Source organism: Trachurus japonicus, chromosome 11 (genome assembly GCF_045865225.1).
Source record: "Trachurus japonicus isolate A0001 chromosome 11, Traja_1.0".
Classification (NCBI taxonomy): Eukaryota; Metazoa; Chordata; class Actinopteri; order Carangiformes; family Carangidae; genus Trachurus; species Trachurus japonicus.
In genome coordinates, this window is record NC_140917.1 from 13419159 (window position 1) to 13440522 (window position 21364).

General features: G+C 41.5%; 2 protein-coding genes across 5 annotated transcripts; one reads left to right on the forward strand and one right to left on the reverse strand.

Annotated features, from left to right (window-relative positions):
* Nucleotides 1-995: 995 nt before the first annotated feature.
* abcf1 (ATP-binding cassette, sub-family F (GCN20), member 1) lies at nucleotides 996-17231 on the forward strand. Of its 4 annotated transcripts, none has more exons than XM_085791096.1 (28): nucleotides 996-1245; nucleotides 3156-3176; nucleotides 3736-3782; nucleotides 3886-3960; nucleotides 4041-4173; nucleotides 4263-4297; nucleotides 4445-4525; nucleotides 6005-6052; nucleotides 6234-6338; nucleotides 6488-6538; nucleotides 7422-7496; nucleotides 7591-7686; nucleotides 8324-8446; nucleotides 9152-9252; nucleotides 9487-9572; nucleotides 9839-9978; nucleotides 10832-10980; nucleotides 11082-11165; nucleotides 11416-11540; nucleotides 12429-12541; nucleotides 12663-12837; nucleotides 13538-13612; nucleotides 13748-13818; nucleotides 13974-14006; nucleotides 15490-15658; nucleotides 15770-15834; nucleotides 16161-16233; nucleotides 16877-17231. In XM_085791096.1, exons 1-28 carry the CDS (start codon nucleotides 1185-1187, stop codon nucleotides 17041-17043), a joined length of 2577 nt encoding a protein of 858 aa, XP_085647222.1. In that variant the 5' UTR covers nucleotides 996-1184; the 3' UTR covers nucleotides 17044-17231. The 4 variants fall into 4 exon arrangements, with proteins under 4 accessions (XP_085647222.1, XP_085647223.1, XP_085647224.1 ...); XM_085791097.1 differs by having other exon boundaries at nucleotides 6246-6338; XM_085791098.1 differs by lacking the exon at nucleotides 3156-3176 and having other exon boundaries at nucleotides 3733-3782.
* On the reverse strand, nucleotides 17218-21169 carry mrps18b (mitochondrial ribosomal protein S18B). Its single transcript, XM_085791104.1, has 7 exons — nucleotides 20996-21169; nucleotides 20085-20247; nucleotides 19908-20005; nucleotides 19742-19810; nucleotides 18689-18755; nucleotides 18537-18596; nucleotides 17218-17548 (listed from the first exon to the last, which is right to left on the reverse strand). The coding sequence occupies exons 1-7, from the start codon at nucleotides 21071-21073 to the stop codon at nucleotides 17352-17354; spliced, it is 732 nt and encodes a 243-aa protein (XP_085647230.1). The 5' UTR covers nucleotides 21074-21169; the 3' UTR covers nucleotides 17218-17351.
* Between the last annotated feature and the right edge of the window lie 195 nt (nucleotides 21170-21364).

Here is a 21364-nt window from a genome sequence, read left to right on the forward strand (position 1 = left end):
TTGTTCTTACCTTTCTTGTTTATTTGTCATCAACAGCCAACAGTGAGTATCACTGCTGTTAAATTAGTAAATTATAATTCAAAGGGTCTCGGACATGTAATGTCTACTCACGTTCTTATCTTTCACCTCCCACCGACCCTCCCAGATCCCCAATTCTTCTCACCATCTTCCTTTTCTCCCAGTGTATGGAACTTTATGCATGATTAATTGATATGGATGAATATCAAAATATGAAGCCCTAAGATTGAGGGGGTTGTTTTTTAAAGCCTGCTGATGTCATCAGCGTCTGTGTAAGAAACTACCTATTAATTTGCATCATAGTGGAGGAGACCAGAGATGGGATGTGGAGTCAGAAATATTTTTGTCAAACATTATTTGTTCCACCATTTCAATGGTAATTTATTTTTAGATGTGAAGAATGTGAAGTCTGAAAATACATTTGTTAAATTTTGAATAGTTTGGGGTATTTTTATTGGGGGGGGACAATTCATGTTTTTCAGAAATTGGGGGGGACATGTCCCCCCCGTCCCCCCTGGGATCTGCACCCATGGATACAGATAATAGTAGTAGTAGTAGTAGTATAGCCTCCCTGTTCTCTTTGTTGTTGTTGTTGTTTGTCTAATTGGCTCTATGCACAGCTCCACTACAGGCAGCTCCTTTATTTCCTGTCTTACATTATTGGACAAACTAATTAATTAATAACTAGGCTAATTGTGTCTAAGTTGTCACAATGGCCAGACACACCAATAATGTAAGACAGGAAATAAAGGAGCTTCCTTAAGTTCAGGAAGTAGCTAGTGGAGCTAGAGCCCTTTACTATTATTGCATTGCTTTTATTGATAATAGGCTACCGTAATTCGTTTATACTCCAGTAATGAGTGGTTGTAGTAGGTTGCATGATGCCATGTGCTGTCGTGACAGTTCAGACTGTGACCGGCCGGCGGCGCTACGTCTCTAACGGGGAAACACACAGAGAAAGGAGGAAGAAGAAACTTGGTTGGCGACCGGCTTCATCTATCTGCATCATCACGTCGCTGCTGCTGCTGCTGCTGGGCCGCATGACATGTGTGTGCGGCTGATAAACCTGCCTAGATAGAAGAAACAACAGGGGGGGGAAAAAAAGGACACAATAAAGTTTCTGCTACGTCGTTTTTGTCCGTAAAAGCCCCAGTTGAAGCGACAAAATGCCCCGGAAGGCGAGAGAGGAGCCGGAGTGGGTGGACGATGAAGCGGCGCCGGCAGCTGGTGAGAAACAACGTGACTGTTTCTGCTGAAGCTAACGGGAGCTAACAGCTAACAGCTAACAGCTAGCTAGCAGCGTCACAGCTAATAGCGTTAATCTGGCAGCAGCAGAAACAGAAACAGAAACAGCAGGTTTTTATTAAAGGTGTCAGAGAGAGAGAGGTCAAAATCCTCCTGTTTCCACCATGAACTGCACTGTCAGTCGCTATACTTTATCTCTCTGTTCAGTCCAGCTCATCCTCTGATCCATTGGCGTTAGATTGAAGGAAACAGTAAAAACTATAACCTCATCTGTTTCCATCAGAATTCAAGGTTAATTAATAAACTGGATAAATAGATAAAGGCCCCTACTTGTTTTCTTTATTACCGGTATTCACATGTCACCATGAGGAGGCAGTGGATATGTAATCTAAAGATGATGCAACTTGGTGAAATCTACCTGAATATATCAACACGCATGATGATGTTTAACTATAGATTGAGGTTTGTTTTTATGGGACTACCTCAGTTTCAGCCTATAAGAATAATAGTAATTTTACTTTTATAGCACATTTCATACAATTATTGCAGCTCAAGGTGTTTCACAATAAAAGGCAAGGCCATAGCCCGTTTTTACAAACAGTTTGCTTCACATGACATCATAACAACATCCTCTGCCCTTAGACCCTCACATCGGCTGAAGAAAAACCCCATGGAAAACCTTTTAACAGGGAGGAAAACCCTTTTAACAGGGAACATTAAAGAAGGAACATTAAAAGAGCATAAGAACATTTAAAGAGAGAAAAGAGATAAAACAACAATAAAAGATTGATATAAAGAATAATAACAATCACTACTGTTGTGTGTTAGTGACATATGTTGTCAAAGTTGTAGGTTCAGTCTCAGTTTTTTTGACATTAAAATTAATATCAGGTGCTGGTTTCGCTGGCGGACTTTCAGGTAGAAAGTGCTGACTGGGGTTAATGAGCAGCTGCAGGGTGGACGATGTCCCCATTGTGTGAGCAGAGATGAACCAGCACCTCTTTCTATAGCTGCCTACAACAGAGGTGGAGTGTGTGTGTCAGTCACACAAGTCCAGCTGTGCGGTGTACTATGCAGACGCACCAGATGTTCCCTCCTGAGGCGTTCAGTCCTCAAATTAAAGCCAAGACTCGGCCCCTGTACCTCTTAATCATTGTAGGGCTGATCAATAATGGCAAAAATCTAAATCATGATTAGTTATTTTGATCAATGTTGAGACAGTGATTGTTTAGCATTGTTACTAGTTTGCTTTTGGAAACACTGTGCAGCACTACTGAACTTAAAACAAAAACATTTGGACTTGAGTTTGTAATACAATTCAACAGAAAAATAAACACATTAATAAATGCATAGATAAATATAAAAGCAATATTTATCGACACAGGCATCGTAGTCATTCTTTAAAGGTCCAGTGTGTAATATTTGTTAAGGTTTATTGGCAAATTCTGAATATACTACCAATGAATATATTTGTACAAGTGTATAATCTGTTTGGTTTTCATAGCCGTATAATTCTTCTCTTATTTATACATATAGCAAGGGTGTTGCTTAGAGAGTGTCGCCATCTTGCGCCGCTATGTTTGTACAGAATGGAAAATAAACAATAGAATTATTTAATGGATAAATAATAGAATCAAAATGCTAGATGTCACTGTTCTCCCCTCATTTTAAACACTAGACCTTTAAAATTGTTTAAATGCCTAATGTGCAAATAATGCATCAACACTGGTTGCATAATCAAGCACCATCAAAAAATGAAAAACAATTAAGAACAGATTTCAAATCAAAGTGTTGTGTTGATGTAGGTTTTCAGAGGTAAAAGAGTGAGCGCCGCCTTGAAATAAGTTTTAAAAACATCCAACTGTTTTCATTTCAACATGCTCTCTGTCAAGAACCGGACCAAACTCTCAAAGGTAACCAACACTGCTGCAAAGATAGTAGTTCTTCTTCCCACACCCAACCTCACTGAACTCGACAACGAACAGGGACATTATTTCAATAGCAGAGCGACTTCACACATCCACACAACGAACATTTAGCTCCACTGGGTGTAGAGAGAAGAGCTGTTTATGTATGAGAGTGGATGGGAAGTGTTGTTTTTTTGCTGTTTCTGTGTATTGTTTTGTGTTGTGGTATCTATTGCTGTTGTTGGTTTTTATTTGTCAAACTGGGGGACAATAAAAGTCAAACTCAAAGTGTGTGTCTGTGTGTGTGTGTGAGTGACATTGCTTCTTGCAGCCTCGTGTGTCTATTGCTATTAGACTAAACAGGACCTGGTCTATATTATGCAAAATCTTGGAACAGTCCAGTTGTTTTATCCTGATGATAGTCTGGTTTTTAAACTCATATTTTAGGAAATAAAAGGACATAAATAGCTCAGTACTAGGTCACTGTTTAATTTCAGGTTCAGTGTGATGATGGTGCAAAGAGCTGATGAGCTGATGTTTTCCACTGCTTTTTTTTTTCCAGCAGAGAAAACTGTGAAGAAGGGCAAGAAAGACAAAAAGGGGAAGAAGAGTGTGAGTACTTAAACTGCCTGTGGCTCTTTTGATGAGTTGATACCTGAGTTTGTGACGCAACATATCTCACTGGATTTTGTGTCGTGTGGATGTTTCTCTCCAGTTCTTCGAGGAGCTCGCCACAGACAGCAAACCTGAGCCGGAACAAGAGGCTGTGAAAGAGACACACGGAAAACAGGTAAACCTCAACTCTTCTGGTTGTTCATCCTGACTCCACACAGAGCCGGACTAACTACCATAACCTCTCTCGCCTTACAGCCTCAGAAAAAGAAGAAAGACCGGCGGAAAGGAAAAGGTGGAGATGCAAACGAGGATGACGATGACAACGACGTCATGGAAAAGCTGAAGAAGCTCTCGGTCCAAGCGAGCGACGAGGAGGAGGACGAGCCAGGTACAACACGCCCAGACCGACGCTCACAGCTCAGTGTCTGTTGATCCGCTCCGTGTCGTCTCATTGTTCAATGTGTCTCTTTTCCACAGTCGTGGCTCCCAGTAAAGGAAACAAGAAGAATAAGGTTTGTTTGTTACTCTGCTTCACCTCTACTCCTCACATGTAATTCACTCTGGAGCATTTTACTTGAAGAAAGATCGTTCACTATCTCTCTTCAATCTGAATTACTGGTTTGTTTGGAGGTTGTGACGTCGCCTCTTGTGTCTTTCAGGGTGGAAACATCTTTGCTGCTCTCCAGAGTGATGAGGATGAGGATGCTGAGGAGGAAGAAGAGGTGAAACCAGTGAAGAAGGTACAGTGTTGTGTTGTGCTGAGCTGCTTCTGTTAGAAATGTAATGATGTTTTTATTCTGGTGTTTGATTTGGAGGTTAGTTGGTTGCACCGTAAGGACATTTATAAAACAAACTCACTTTCAGTGATGAGTTTTTTAAAGGGATAGTTCAACATTTTGGCAAATTGGCCCATTGCCATAATCCCTATAGTCTTAGCAGTAGGTTCATTACTTTTAATTGTCGGTGCAAGATATTTTTAGAACGGTGGAGCAGAGCCGCGAGCTGCTCAGAGCTACGCTACGGAGGCTAATGGGATTTCTTGGTTTCCCTCATCAAACTCAACAAATACAAAATCCAACAACTCCAAAATGCTCTGGTGGACAAGTTGTGACCTGCACATTCACCACGCTATGAGATAATAACAGAGCGTTACCAGACAGAGTTGTTGTAGAGGTAAATGCAGAGACTGCTTAATGAAAAACTGCCCCCGACAGGAACACACATCAGCGATTTTGCATGAATTTACCTCTAAAACAACTCTGTCTCGTAACGTTCTGTTATTATCTCATAGCGTGGTGAATGTGCAGGTCACAACTTGTCCACCAGAGCATTTTAGAGTTGTTGGATTGTGTATTTGATGAGTTTGATGAGGGAAACCCAAGGGGGCAGTTGTCGGTCTGAGAAGTGAAGCTCACTTCCGCGTTCAAAAAACTGCAATCCCCTCGGATTCCTCTGGGGGCTGGTGTCAGAAGGGAGCATTCCCCATAGACCCCCATGTTAAAATCGCCGACTTTACATCCTCAGTAAACATGTTAAAAGCCTGGTGTCAGAACGTTTTTTCGTCTCAATCGATAGTTTCTACCCCCGCACACACTCTGAGGGGGGTGAATTTTTTTTTAACTCTATAGTTTTACTGTTATTAGGTTAAAATTCTGGCCAATCAGGGCGCGGAAACGTTGAGTGACAGGTCCGAGCAGCTCCGTGGACAGCTGCTTCGAGGCCAGTGGGCGGGAACTCGGCCGGCCAATCCAACATGGCGCTGTTCAGGCCGCCATATTTGAGTCACAAAAACGACTCCCCAAAACCAATGGGTGACGTCACGGACGCTACGTCCATTCTTTTTACAGTCTATGGGGAAACCAAGACATCCCATGAGCCTCCTACAATACAGTAACAGATTAAAGACTTTGCATATAGAAGAAATTAGTCTTGAAGTCTAGCTGCTGCTGCTGTTGTTGTTTCTGTGTATGATGCATGAAGAAAGTCAAACAAGAGAAGATGTAAACATGAAGGATCTTCAGACATAAATTAAAGATCACCTCGGTGAAGTGTAAGCTGAGAAATAAATCAAAATACTTAGATAAACTGTCAGATGTGATGTGGTGCCTTTAAGGTTTGTCGTGGTGTTTTTCGCTGAATGTGCCGCAAAAGTGATGATGAACCTAGATTGTGTTAAAGCTGTGGGTCTGTGTCTACATGTTTGTGCGTCTTTGGTACAGGAGTTTAAAAAGGCCGAGAAGAGAAGAGAAAAACCTAAACCCAAGAAGGTGGGAGCCGGAAATTTGTTTTCCTTCCTATTTCATCCGTTGTCTACATCTTCCATCCACTCATAAATCCACGTACTAACCCGTCTGTGTGGAGCACAGACTCGTCTAACTCCATCGGTCTCCAGGCTGATTTCAGAGAAGCTGCAAACTTTACAGTGACACGTGTGTTTGTAATTATCAGGAAGAGGTAGAGGAAGAGGAAGAGGAAGAGGAGGAGGAAGAGGAGGTGGAGGAAGAGGAGGAGAAGACTACGAAGAAGAGCAAGAAGGCAGAGCCCAAGCCCAAGGTGAGATCCAAGTCTTCATGAATCCACAAGTTAAAAATCAAATTTGTCTGGTTTGATGGAAACTTTTGTGTTAATAACTTTAACACACACATGTATAACATACGTATTCTTTTTTACCATCTTTTAATTGAAAACAAATGTTCTTCTAGTCACCAGACAACGATGAGAAGCCGAAGAAGGGAAAGAAAGAGCAACAAAAGGTGAGAGTTTGTTCGTTGTTTTGTTTTGACCTGACTTTCAGCTTCTTGCCGGTAACAGTCAGTACGTTTACATGACACTTGAGAAAACCAAATTATTGCCTTAATCCGACTATAACTGGACAACTGAGTGCATATAAACCATCCGACTAATATATTAATATTAATAATGTATTAACCAGAGTATAACTAGACAACGCATGCTCCACACCCCCCGTGCTGGTGTAAGACCCCGGAACAAAAACATCCAAGAAATCCGGTCTCAGAAGCTGTTGTAGCGTTACGGCATTCTCATCTGCCTCTAGAAATCACCATGACCACGAGGGATAGCGTGCACCTTATCTGCACAACAAGTAACGCGCACATTACGTACGAGATGAACAAAGCCGTACGATCAACCATCTCGCTGTTGTTCGAAAACGCCGGTCTGCCGTCTGGCTAATGGGCTCTATGCACAGCTCCACTACTTCCTGAACTTAAGGCTGCTCTTTTATTTCCTGTCTTACATTATTGGACAAACTGATTAATCCCGGTGTGTCTGAATCATCACAATGGCCAGACACACCTGGATTAATCAGTTTGTCCAATAATGTAAGACAGGAAATAAAAGAGCAGCCTTAAGTTCAGGAAGTAGTGGAGCTGTGCATAGAGCCCATAGGTCAACAGGAGAAGGCGCCGTATTAACCCGCTGAAACGACGCATCACCGCCACCTGGTGTTGAGGGGGAGGACACGTTCCCGTCAGTTATTAGATTTTCTCAGTTGCATGTAAACTGGGACAAGGACAGAAGTCCGATTAGACGGCAAAATTGAATTTTGAGCCTAGCTCGATGAAGCTGTGCATGTAAACGTACTGAGTGACGTGACTGAACTGTGTGTCTGTGCAGAAAGGAAAACCGGAGCGACCGCGCAGCGAGGACGAAGAGGAGGCGGAGGACAGCGACCAAGGAGACATGATGTTGGTAAGGTTGCTCCTTACACTTCTCTCCTTTCTCTCTCTCTCTCTCTCTGTGTCCTGGATCGTTGCGTTAACTCGTCTCCTCCTCTTGTTTCCAGAGCGCCGAGGACGTCATCGCGGAGCAGGCCAAGCAGCAGGACGACGACCCGTTCGCCAACCTCAGCAAGAAGGAGAAGAAGAAGAAGAAGAAACAGGTTAAGAGATGCAGACTTTTTCTGATGAGCAACTCTTTGTATTTTGTATTTTTGTATTTTTTATTAGCACATGAAAGATATATTAAACAGCATATTAAAAAGTGGAACAACAACAACAAAAAACATACAAAGTATAAAGCAAATGTGCAGGAGAAATCAAAAAAAAAATAACCCTAAGGGCTTGTCAAGTGGTCCTCCTATAGATAAACATTCAACATAAATTTAATTTACAGTAATGTGAAGAACAACATAAAACAATTAGAAAAGAGAAAGAGAGAGAAAAGCAATATTGTGTGGTGATGTAAAGAAAATATGTGGATTATGCGTTGCTCAACTGGGCCAATAGAAAGTGAATTATTTGTTTCTTAAATGAATTTATGCTTGTGCAGTTTCTAAGGTGAATTGGTAATGAATTCCAAAAGTACGGACCTCTAAATACTGAGAGAAAGTAGACTTGGAAAAAAGTGGGATGAAGATTATTTGCTGTCCTAGTGTTGAAATTATGAATCTGGGAATTGAACTGAAATACAGTTTGGAAACAGATTGGAAGTAACTTGTGAATGGATTCATTCTCTCACTGTGTTGTGGCGGTCAGTCACGTCTCATCGAGGCTCTGTGTCGGTTTGTGTCGTTGCAGTTGGAGTACGAACGTCAGGTGGCCAGTGTTCGTGCTCAGAGCGCCCTGGAGGGAGACTTCTCCATCTCCCAGGCCGAGATGTCGTCCAGACAGGCCATGCTGGAGAACGCCTCGGATATTAAGGTTGGTGTTGGGGCTGGGATGATATGCTTTTCTCCCGATTCGATTTTCTACATTTTTTTGGATGCCGATTCGATTTAAATTGCTATTTTCTCGATTTTTAGTCTGCATTTTCAACACCAGTGAAACAGTTGAATGATTATGATTGTCTACAGACTATTCCAGGAACCATATTTCCCCAAAAAATACACATCACATGTAAGTCAGTTTTTAAGATTTATTCAGCAGCAATATATATGTTTACTCTCTTTTCAAAAGCCTGGACTGCATAAAAGAGGCAAAAATAAAAGAGTATAGAAAAAAACAGGCTTCTGAAACTGTTCTGACAAAATGAGATATAGACTGAGGTAAACTGCTACATTTTAACATTTATCTGCACACAAACACTGTAGGAGCCTATAAATTAAATGAACATACTCCATTATAAAGTGAACTTAAACCCTTTTCAAAACCTGGACTCTCTGTATGTAAAAAAGGCGAACAAATGCACATTGCGCAATATGGAAAAAAAAAAAAAAAAAAAAAACGATTTTTGAAAAAAAAAATTGATTTAAAATCGTCAAAAAAATATTGCAATACTTATGTGAATCTATTTTTTCTTCCACCCCTATTGGATATACTGATCACTGTCCTCTCTCAGCGACTCGGTCGAAATGTTCTTCACGGTCTCCGTCAGTAAAAATCTGTTTTGTGCTTTGTGCGCCGCAGCTGGAGAGGTTCAGCATCTCTGCTCACGGCAAAGAGCTCTTCGTCAACGCCGACCTTCTGATCGTGGCCGGGAGAAGATACGGTTTGGTTGGACCAAATGGGTGAGCATCTTTTTTTTTTTTTTTTTGTAGAATATCTATTGTGAATTTACATCGATTACACACAGGTGAGACAGAATCTGTGTATGTAGCTTCTCCTGCGATTAATGGCATTTTGTTGTGATTGAACATGTGACCGTGGCAACAAGACTGCAGGTAGTTTGTAGGATCATGACGAAGCCGGTGAAATGGACGCACAAATTTGACATGTGTCCTCTGTGTGTTGTCGTCTCTCAGCAAAGGAAAGACCACATTACTGAAACACATAGCCAACAGAGCTCTGAGTATTCCCCCCAACATCGACGTGCTGCTGTGTGAACAGGGTAAGTCCAATCCATTTTATTTATATATTTATGTATGTTTCCAAAGTTCTGTACAGTTAAATAAAAACCATAAAACATAAAAAGACAAAATACTAAATATAAAAGACACAAAACATAATAAATAAATAGACTGTCCACCCCAGATAATACCTGTGCACATAAAATCACCAACCTACAGTATGTAGTGTGAAAAGCCAAAGAAAAGAGAGACGCTCCGTCGCTGATCGTCACGTCAACATACTGTGTGTTTGTGTTTTTTTTCTCAGAGGTGGTGGCTGACGACACGCCGGCGGTGCAGGCGGTGCTGAAGGCAGACACCCGCCGTCTGAAGCTCCTGGACGAGGAGAGACGGCTGCAGGCTCGTCTGGAGAGGGGAGAGGACAGCGTGGCCGAGAGGCTGGACAAGGTGAGTGAGGGTCCGTCGTCACACATCTGGAGCCGTGGTTTAATTTAATAGACTATTTGTAACATGACTGATGCTGCTAAGTCACAGCTGTGTGAGTGATATTTCTGATTCGTTATTAAGTTTGAAGCATTTATTGTCTTTTACATCTGTCTTTATTGAGTGACTTGATCAATTTAGCCTCTCAAATCAACACTTGAGCTTCATAGATTTAAAACAGTTAATAAAAAAGTATCACCACCACAGTAAATGGGCATTCGTGACAAGCCGAGGCTGCAGCTTGCATCGGCGTGCAGAAAAACAAACTGAGATAAAAACAAAAAAATATATTACGTATATATTAAAAAACATGCAGGGTGTCTTACTTTTCTCTATGCATCAAAAATTAAGGCTTCACCACCAAACAGGGCCTTTCTTATTTCTCCAGTCAATAATCTTTGTTTTACCATCACCAAATTTAGTTTATTATAACTGGTAGACATCAAAAACATAAATTGGAGAAGCTTAATTAAACAGGCCTGATGCCAAGCCAGAGGGACGCAAATGAGTTGGGCTCAGGTTGAAATGCAGAGCTCTAGTAGGAGGCCTCGAGTCAGAACCAGCACACACTGAAGAGATTATAGATTTCATGTTGTCACGGGAACGACGATGGAAGAGGAGGGACATCTAGATCACCTCCGTTTATAACTTTACAGAAAGAAACATGTTGACAGCCTGATGGAAACGCTGTTGTCTAATTCACACACACACAGACTGTAAACAGGTACAAGGTCATGTACTGAGTCTTCCTCCTCTTTCTCCTCTTTCTCCTCCTCTTTCTCCTCCTCCTCCTCCTCCTCCTCCTCCTCCTCCTCAGGTCTATGAGGAGCTGCGGGCCATCGGAGCAGCAGCAGCTGAGGCCAAAGCCAGAAGGATCCTGGCTGGTTTGTCTTTCACTCCTGAGATGCAGAACAGACCCACCAAGAGGTTTTCAGGAGGGTGGAGGATGAGAGTCTCCCTCGCCAGGTAAAACCACCGTCACCGCCGCCGCCACCAGACTTCACCCTGGATCAGATTTGACCTTTGACCTTTCACCTGACTCTCACTGTTCCCATCTGCACACACAGAGCTCTGTTCATGGAGCCCACGCTGCTGATGCTGGACGAGCCCACAAACCACCTGGACCTGAACGCCGTCATCTGGCTCAACAAGTAACAAAGCTTTTTATTGAATCTAACGCACATCCATTAACCCTTTCATGTCTGTGTGTGTGTATAGACCTTTTCAGAGAGTGTAAACAAATACAGGTGTTACCAAGGATACTAATTAAGGCTCCATTCCATTTAGTGTAGCAGAGCGTTTTCTAATGAGCCACACCTGTCTTTGTTTATACTCTCTGAAAGGGTCTACATGTGTGAATACATCACTAACAGGAGATCTGTTTCTTTCTCCTGCCTCCAGCTACCTTCAGGGCTGGAAGAAGACTCTCCTCATAGTCTCTCACGACCAGAGTTTCCTGGACGACGTGTGTACGGACATCATCCACTTAGACAACCAGAAACTCTACTACTACAGAGGGAACTACTGTGAGTGTCCACTCAGACCAGGGTCCTTCAGATTTGTGATGTTGTGAAGCTGAAAACAGCCCAGAACAAAAGTTTGAGGCTCTGAAAGTGACCAATAGACATAAAAAAAAGAGCCGAGCTCCAGACTAACATTTTTTAATAGGGGCACAGTGGACCCGAACTACAAATTTTAGGAGCGCAAGCAGAAAAGTTAAGGTTTCACACCTTAAATCAACTTGCAAAGCAAATATTCACGTTTCCTTTTCATTCATGATCCTCACACACACCTGCCACTTTAAATGACAGATAACAGATTCTTTGAGTTGCCTCTTCCACATTTCACCAGTGTTAAAAAAACCCAAACAAAACAAACAACAACAGCAAATTTACTGGTTGCACATAGAAGAAAGAAAAAAAAGGAAAAAAACGTTGCCTGCCCACTGTCCTTTGAATTGTAATAAAAAAACTTTAATAATGAAACAAAAGGGCGCAACGTTTCAGTCCTCAGACCGTTGTCAAGCAGAGATTTATCCGACTGGTTGCACATATGCAGGCAGATGAATTTTTTTTTAAATATATTTTTGGGCTTTTTGCCTTCATTGGATAATATAGTTGCGAGAGACAGGGAATAGGGAGGCAGAGATTCGGGATTTGAACCGGGTTCTGACTGCAGTGAAGACTGTAGCCTCTGCCTGCTCAACCCACTGTGCCACACGGCTCCCCAGATGAAAAATGTACTTGCCCTGTTTCATTTAGGGGCAAAATGACCACCTTTAGGGCCTGAAGAGTAAAAATCTCAATCCGTTTGCCCGTTAGCAATTGCAACATCAGCATGGTTCTCTGACATCATGTCTGAGTTGAGGGACTCATTCGTTCTGTGTGTTTTGTTTCTTTTGCTTTTTCCTCAAGTGACCTTCAAGAAGATGTACGTGCAGAAACAGAAAGAGATGCAGAAACAGTACGACAAGCAGGAGAAGAAACTCAAAGAGCTGAAGGCTGGTGGCAAGTCAACCAAACAGGCTGTGAGTACGACACGCAGCCCACGAACCCATCAGATCTCTGACTTTAAAGACCTGTGCTGTGTCTATCTATCCGTCCGTCCTCTCTGCTCACGTTGGTTTCCCTCTGAATGTTTCCTCTCAGGAGAAGCAGACGAAAGACGCTCTGACCAGGAAGCAGCAGAAGGGCAAGAAGAAGGGAGCCCAGGAGGAGGAGAGCCAGGACGCCACTGAGCTGCTGAAGAGGCCCAAGGAGTACACCGTCAAGTTCACCTTCCCCAACCCGCCGCCGCTCTCGCCTCCCATCCTGGGACTCCACAGTAAGAAGAACGTGTGCAGCTCAGGGTCAGGGCCTCAATGTGAAGCCTCAGTCACGATGGGGAAGTAGCTTCTGTCCATCGATTGAGCGATGGGTCACTGTGGTGGCGTTTATCATCACTAGTGAAACTAACCTGCTCAGATCCACTTACATTGGGCTTTTGATATGGGTACATATCCACTCCTGTTACACCTAAATACAGATTTATAAACATGTCCAACCTTCATTTGTTACGGTTCAACAGCCAGTGTAGGTTAATTCAGGTCGGCTTGTGTTGATAGTAGGACTGATAGTAGCACAATCATGAACTTCCAGTTGACGATTAATTGCCATACAAATAATTTCGATTAACAATTTAGTCGCCTTTTTCTGATCATTTTATGCCACTCTTATAGTATGAGCCTAAACATAGTTTAATACACAGACACCTTATGAAGAAGAAGAAGAAAAATAAGAGCCATTTATTGGCATTAAAGGGATAGTTTAACATTTTGGCAAATTGGCCCATTGCCATAATCCCTATAGTTTTAGAATATGTCGTTGAATATTAGAAATGAAGCACCTCGAAATAAACAGTTGGTGGTGCTCCACTCATGTGTCATTAAACCAACTGTGTGAAGTCTCAGCTGACTAAAACAGCATGAATCCTTCAGTGTCTCTGTATGAATGAACACACTCTGGTTTCTTCTTTCTCTGCACAGCCGTTGACTTTTGCTACGACCCTCAGAAGCCTCTCTTCAAGAACGTGGACTTTGGCATTGACATGGAGTCCAGGAGTAAGTGAAGTTCCTCCGACTGACACACGTGTTAAATGTCTCTGTGACATGTTCAGAGAGCGTCCGTGTTGTTGATGCTGCACCATTGTCCCACTGTCCCACCGTCTGATGACATCACTGTCCTCTCCCCTCTAGTCTGTATAGTTGGACCTAATGGTGTGGGGAAGAGTACCTTGCTGCTGCTGCTCACTGGGAAGATAAACCCTGTAAGTGTTTGTGCACATACTGTATGTGTATGTCTTTGTTCCAACATTTACAGGAGAAAAACATCTGCATCATTTAGATTGATCATCAATGTAGGGTTGAGACCTCTCTGTTAAAGACCTCAACAGAAGCTAACCAGAGTGTTTTTGTGTTTCAGACTAAAGGTGAAATGAGGAAGAACCATCGTCTGGTGAGTAAGATACTGTTGCCATTTCAGTTTATCTGCTGTAACAAAACACATCTAACATTGGTCTTAATATTTAATGTTGTGGAGAATCGTGCTGCTGCTGCTGCAAAAAAAAGCTGAAATCAAGACTCAATTCACAATATTATTATGCTTATCTTGCAGCCGTAGTGGAAACTAGTGAGACTGAACAATAATTATAATGTTAATTTTTGACGTCAGCAAAAATTTTAATTTATATGTGCCTTTCAACACACATAATACGAATAAAACTTAAATTAATTTAATTAATTAAATTAAAAATAAATTGGAGTATATAATTGCTGAAAAATAAATATAGTTTAGTTGCTTTTTAGAAATAAGAGAATCAATAAAGAAGTGACCAGCTAAAGTGATTATTGTTGCCCAGATGAAACATGAACGAGCTGCAGAGGTGGATAGTAACGAAGTACAGTAGATGTACTTCATTACACTACTTGCGTAGTTTTTTTGACGATCTGTACTTTACTTGAGTTTTTTTTTAATCAGGACTTTTACTCTACATGTTTGCTCAGGTGTTTTTTTTTTTTGTTTTATCATACCACATCTATTTCATTCACCTGAAAGTGAAATAAAGAGAACAAGGGGAGAACCCTTATTGGTTGTTTTGCTTCTTTTTATGCAAACTATAAAAATACTTTGTACTTTACTTGTACTTTTGATACTTGAGTATATTTTTTCATAAGATACTTAAAGCAGAAGTAAGTGGTCTGGTCGTTTTCGCTAATGCTGCGTTCCAGGCAGGCTTTTGAAATCGTAAATTACAGCTTCAAGTCACAACTTACGACTTTGTAGCGTTCCAGGCAACCCACTCGTGTTTTTCCGACCTGTTTTACCTGTGAAAGTCACTATAACGGCCACTCGTAACTTCCGACCCGTGAACTCGTACCAGTTCGAACTGGTACGACTTCACGGTCGGAAAAATACGAGTTTCCTTGAACGCACCATAACAGTCCTCGTCCCTACGTCGCCACATTCACGGCGTCCCTTGGCTGCACACACAGCCCTGCATGCCGTTCTCTCTCCTCATTGGATAAAAACTGTAGGATACGATAAATGTTTTCTCCTCGACTCAGAGCAGAGCAGAGGGACTGACAGACCCGTGTTTCAGACCAAACACTCTATGTAAGTGATTGCTGTCGGAAGATATAACTATTTAAGACTTATATTAACACAAATATATCACTTACTTCTGCTTTAAGTACATTTAATGTTAGCTACTTTAAGACTTTTACTCAAGTGATTTTCTTATGGGTGACTTTAACTTTTACCAAAGTCATTTTCAGTTACGGTGTTTGTACTTTTACTTAGTTCTTTTTTTCAAATGTATTAAATATATTTATAAAACTGAAGAGAGTAGTAAACAGGAGTCAGAATAAAGACTCCTCTGTCCACACTGATGTGAGACCAGTTGTGACCTGACGTTGTGTCCGTTGTGTCCGTTGTGCAGAAAGTGGGCTTCTTCAACCAGCAGTACGCCGATCAGCTCAACATGGAGGAGACGGCCACCGAGTACCTGATGAGGAACTTCAACCTGCCCTACCAGGACGGCAGGAAGTGTCTGGGTCGCTTCGGCCTGGAGAGCCACGCCCACACCATCCAGATCTCCAAACTCTCCGGTAAGAACACGAACCGTCGGACATTTACTGTGACCTGTGGTGGTGGAGGAGGAGGAGGAGGAGGAGGAGGAGAGGTTTCCTAACGCTGAGTCTGGATCTGCTCTCTGACAGGCGGCCAGAAGGCCAGAGTGGTGTTTGCTGAACTGGCGTGTCGTCAGCCTGACGTCCTGATCTTGGTGAGACTTTTATTTTCCTAATGTTTGTATGAAAACATGTCAGGTCTGGACGTCACAGCATGATCAAAAAAAAAAAAAAAGTTGGGACGCTGTAGACAACTTTAATACAAACAGAATATGATCATTATAAAACATTTAAACGCCATATTTTGATTTATATCGTGGTAATTGAAAATAAAATGGGCTTTAAATGTTTATATAGTAAGTCCTTCACAAAATGATAAAAACAAGAATAAATCAACAAGAACAGTGGTTTATAGAAACATAAGGATTATATCATCCTAGTGGAGCCTTTTATCCTCTCTAACTGTCCTTGTGTCTCACAGGATGAACCCACCAACAATCTGGACATCGAGTCGATCGACGCTCTATCGGAGGCCATCAATGAATACAAAGGAGGTAAGTGACTGAGGATGAAATGCCTCACTTTGACCAGCAGGGGCCTCGTTGAGCTCTGATTTAAGTTATGAACCCTTTTCAATGCAACTGCTTTGAAAGCTTTACTCCACTATTGTTTATTGAGAATCCCCATTAGCTGATGCACAAACGACAGGCTAGTTACCTGGGGTCCTCTTCTTTTAAGACATTAAATAAGATCATAAATAATATTATCAAAATGTAGGCAGTAGGCACTTAAATCCAGATGTGACTCTAATAGGGTTTCTTATTTATTTGTTATAGGACTGTGAAGACTTTCTATTTCTATTTAAATACTTTATTTCAGTTCATTTTTATTTGTTCCATGCATGGACATTTTCAATTCGTACATTTTTGACAAAATGATGATAGATTATAATTTACATATTCTATGCATGGAAAGGAGCAGGGGGAAGAAAACAAACTTATTTTTCCTGCCCCTTAATCAATTCATTTTTAAATTAGAAATAGACAGTCTGCCTTGTAAATATCCTAACACTCAACTCAATTACAGCCAGTGACTTCCCCATTTAAAATGCATAAAGATGTCATAACAAGGCTCATGTTATGATGTATATTCTATTACAATAATACAATATTAACCCTCTGTTGCTTGTTGTTGCAGCGGTGATCATTGTGAGTCACGACGCCCGGCTCATCACAGAGACTCAGTGTCACCTGTGGGTGGTGGAGGACCGCACCATCAACGCCATCGACGGAGACTTTGACGACTACAAGCGCGAGGTGCTGGAGTCCCTGGGAGAGACCATGGTCAACAAGGTCAACCCCTGATCACGCACTCACTCAGAGGACAAGACCCCCCCCCCCCGACCCCCATCCCATCATGAGCTACCTGCGCTCCATCTGGACTGGTTGCAGCTGGACGGATACTGGAGTGTTATTCTAATATAAAATGCCCCGACTAAATGATCTATGATCGAAATCTGCAGAAGCCAAACAATAAAATCCATTTTTCATCATGTGGTTTTTATTTTGTAATTTTATTTGTACACGTATAATCATGGGATATGAAAACATGGTGGAAATTCACAGAGGTCATGAGACAGGAGCAGCTCTGTGTGTGGGTAGGAGCAGTCTCTTCACTTTAAATAAGCCTTGTATGTCTTCTTGACCTTAGCGACTTCTCCCTCATCGGGAACCACCTCCCTGTACCAGTTGTACCAGGTGTCGCCAGAGGTTAAGGATGGGGAGGGTTTTGTGTGTCCCACTGCATCATGGGAGTTGGAATAGTCTTCTCCTGAAAAGTCCACGAATGGAGTCTGTAGGGGAAGAAAACCTGAGAGAGAATACGAGGTGTTAGTGACGCTTCACCGTTTCTGCGATTGAAACAGATTTAACTCAGATCAGTGAGGAAAGGTAGACTCTGCAACAACCATAATACTCTTGACAGATGTTTTCTTAATATGTCAGAGCTGAACTTTGACCACATATGCGTCACTACCAACATCACTGTCTTTCACATTAATAATGAATTTAAGGCCATAATCCTGCACAAAGTGATGATAGCAGTAGGTGTTGCTAATAGCTACAGGTTGTTATCTCAGAGCCTGATCCAGGTATTTCAGGTGAGGATAAACTAAAACTGCAAGTGCACAAAACCTGACCTAACATCAGAAATACAAAGCTGTGTGTTTGAATGGTTTTGTTTTGTAAAGCTCACTGCCAAATACTGGTCTTTATTATTGATCAATGTAATGTAAACTTTAGTAACCCTTTTAATTTACAGACCTTTAATTACATGATAATGTCAAGAAATAGCCACAAAATAACAATTAATTGCGTCATAATGTCTAGAAATAACGGTCAATTTCATAGTAATGTCAAGAAATAGCCACAAAATAACAATTATGTAATAATGTCTAGAAAAAAACATCAATTTCATAGTAATATCGGGAAATATAGCCGAGAGGTAACGGTTGATTGCGTAGAAATAGCCCAGAAATAACGATTCAGTTGAAGGACTCGGTGGAGAAAAATTATAGCCTTCACCAAAAAATCAAAGCATGTGAAATTTTCTGCCTTTATGAAAAACATGACATTGCTATGAAATTGACCGTTATTTCTAGGCTAATTCTTGACATTACTATTGAATCCTGCTTCTGAGTCAATAACCATGAATTGTCAGTGTTTGAAACTGCTCTGCTGCTACACTGTTACTTTAAATGCAGGTTCCCTCAAAATATTCAGGGTTTTCTTTTTTTTCAAAAATAAAAACAGGAATGTAAGTCATGGTTCAGAGGGTTCAGAGAGTTTTTGTTACGTACCGTGATCTCGAGCCATGTTGACGGCCTCGGTGAGCTGCTTCTGCTGTTTCATACACACACCTGGAGGACAGAACCATGACAACATGAGCCACCTGCTGAACAGCTGAGAGACGTAGCCACTTTAATTGATGATTGAGCAATTTGTGACTTACCGGTCCGAGTGGGATCGTACACCAGTCCAGTGTGGGGACTGACGAACTGCTCAAGTAACTTCACGTTCTGCAAGAGAAGATTATGTGTTCATTAAAGACACAAAGAGACAACATGATGCAACAGTTAATTACAGACAGACAGCTAATGACATTCACACTGAATGAGTAGACAGAAAGGTGACTGAGCCTTATGAAGTTATTTGCATGAGGCTGGTTGGAGCCACAGCCAATGAGCATTTTGTACACAAGCTCAATAACATTAGGTGGGTGGTCTGTGATAGAGCTGAGCTGCTTTGTCTGTCATGGTTCAGTGAGGATCCAAATAACAAATAAAGTAGTCAGCACTCATGATTACGTATATATCACTTGTTTTAATTGCACACAGCAGCAGCAAAACGGACACATATCAGCCCTAGGCCTTCCTCAGTGAGGATTCAACCAAATATGTTTTAGGTTTTGCACACAGGTCTGTTCAGGGAGCCTGTGGGGTTGGAATAAAACCTATCTCTGGTGCATAACCAGGGCTCCAGACTAACTTTTTATTACTAGGAGGATAGTGGCCCCCAACTAATTTTAGGAGCGCAAGCAGTAAATTTATGGGCGCACACCATAAATCAACTAGCATTGCAAATATTCACATTTCCTTTTCATTTATAAGACTCAAACATTGGTCTGCCACCTGTAATGACAGATTCCTGATTATTTGAGTCGTCCTTGTCACATTTAACCAGTGCTAAAAAACAAAAAAATGGCAAATTTACAGGTTGCATATGTGCAAGTAGATGAAAAATGTACTTGCACTGTCTCAAATTTTAGGGGAAAGTGTCCCCATTTAGGAGCAGTCTGGAGCCCTGATAACAGAAACCTAGAATGTATCGTGTGTATATTGTGAAGTGAGACCATGAAACCAAAGACTGCAAATTAGCTGAAGCTATAGGCCTTATACGCATCACATTTTCCCATTTTTTGTGGCAATGGTGTATGTGTCGTCCCTGTTAAATAAACATTAAAATAAAATAAAAAATAATGAGAGTGACTGAGACTATAACCCACCTGGTGGTGGACAATAATGTTGGGGTCTCGACATATCGGGCAGGGGTTTCCACATATCTTGTCTCCTCTCTGCAGAAACAGAAACAATGTTCATGTTACTTTAGGTGACACCAGATGCTTTATAACTACTGTTCATTATCTGTGATGGGTTAAAATATATATTTACAATGCAGGTCCTGCGGGTCTTCTGTGGGGGGATGCCTCCTTTGTGGTTCCTCCTGTAACCTGACCACACTGAGCTGGATCCATACTTCTCTATGTACTCTGTGTCGGGGGAAAGACACTGTTAAACCCTATTATATGTGCGGGCTGAAGATGATGATAATTTCTTTTTCCCCTGTACCTTCACTCTCCAGGTAATCCCAGGGTGCGTCCTTGTAGCGGGACAGAGCCTCTACAGCCTGAGCAGCCTCCTGATCCTCGAGTGAAGCCTCTTTGCAGAAAGAGTGGCTTGAGGGTAGAAATGGAGGAGGGTATGTTCTTCCAGGTAGCCTCCGTAGGCAGGGCTGAAAGCACAATAAAAAGTCAGCATCACAACCCCCTGCTATGGATGTGGACAACAGCCACATGCTCAAGTGTCACAGATGCTGATGTCAAAGTTTACATTTCTATCCTGTCAGTTTAAAAAATCACTTCCTGGTACAACACCCCTTTAATAAAGGACTAATGATCTAATGCAAAGATAACGTCCCCCCCAAAAATGTCAGATCTAAACATAGTTATCATTTTGGGCAAATACCATATCCACTCTTGCAAATCTCAATGAGATAAAGTGCCTTGGATTTGTGTTTACCTTTATTTTTATTTTTATTTATTCAATATGTATTTATTTTCTGTTATATAAAGCTTTGTCGATTTAATTTATAAAAAAAATTGATGCCTTATGAAAAAAGGAGAGTCTACGTAAGTAAGTTTTTTTTTTTACATTTTCAATAAAGTTTGTGGGAAAAATATCACTTCCTGGTACATGTTTGTCACTAAACAATCTGTAAACATCACCCCACATGCCTGACATCAAACAGTAAAAACAGAATTTGCACAAGCTTCACCAACAAACACACACACACACACACACACGTTTTCAAACATACAGTAACTAAGCTGATAATTTGCAAACCACGACACCGTCCTCTATCTAGGTTAACACCAGTCATCTTCCAGCCTGCTCTCTGTCTCCAAAAAACAACCTTCGTGGGAACCAAATACTCAATAAATCCCGCTTTATAAGTCGTATTGTACAATTAAATGCAATACCTGATAATGTCGTAATGGATGAAGTAAAGGTGATAAACCGCACAACGTCTTCGCGATGTGTCTGATGGAGGCAGCCATGTTTACTTCTTCTTTCTTCTTCTACTCCTCTACCGCGCACTAATCAGCGCACTACCGCCCTCACAGGCCACCGTTCTGTCACAGCCTGGGGTTGTGTGTGAAAGGTGAAAGATCAAGCAACGCTGTAGCCAAATAATATTTCATATCTAAATTGAATCATTGAAAAATAACTAATATCACGCATAAAACCATATTGTGACGTGCTATTTTAATCAGAGGGCCATTCATAACTGTTGAGCTGCAGCTCTCTCTCTGAGTGGCTCATGTGACCAGATGGCCGTAACTGACAAA

Bases quoted from the DNA above. Each gene is read 5' to 3' on its own strand.
- abcf1 (XM_085791096.1), top strand. From the start codon at position 1,185: ATGCCCCGGAAGGCGAGAGAGGAGCCGGAGTGGGTGGACGATGAAGCG. The intron at 6,053-6,233 runs GTGGGAGCCGGA...TGTAATTATCAG, and splicing joins AAAAACCTAAACCCAAGAAG to GAAGAGGTAGAGGAAGAGGA. The intron at 13,613-13,747 runs GTAAGTGAAGTT...TCTCCCCTCTAG, and splicing joins CATTGACATGGAGTCCAGGA to TCTGTATAGTTGGACCTAAT.
- mrps18b (XM_085791104.1), bottom strand. From the start codon at position 21,073: ATGGCTGCCTCCATCAGACACATCGCGAAGACGTTGTGCGGTTTATCA. The intron at 20,006-20,084 runs GTACAGGGGAAA...CCCCCGACACAG, and splicing joins GGATTACCTGGAGAGTGAAG to AGTACATAGAGAAGTATGGA. The intron at 18,756-19,741 runs GTGGGTTATAGT...CTTCTCTTGCAG, and splicing joins ACATTATTGTCCACCACCAG to AACGTGAAGTTACTTGAGCA.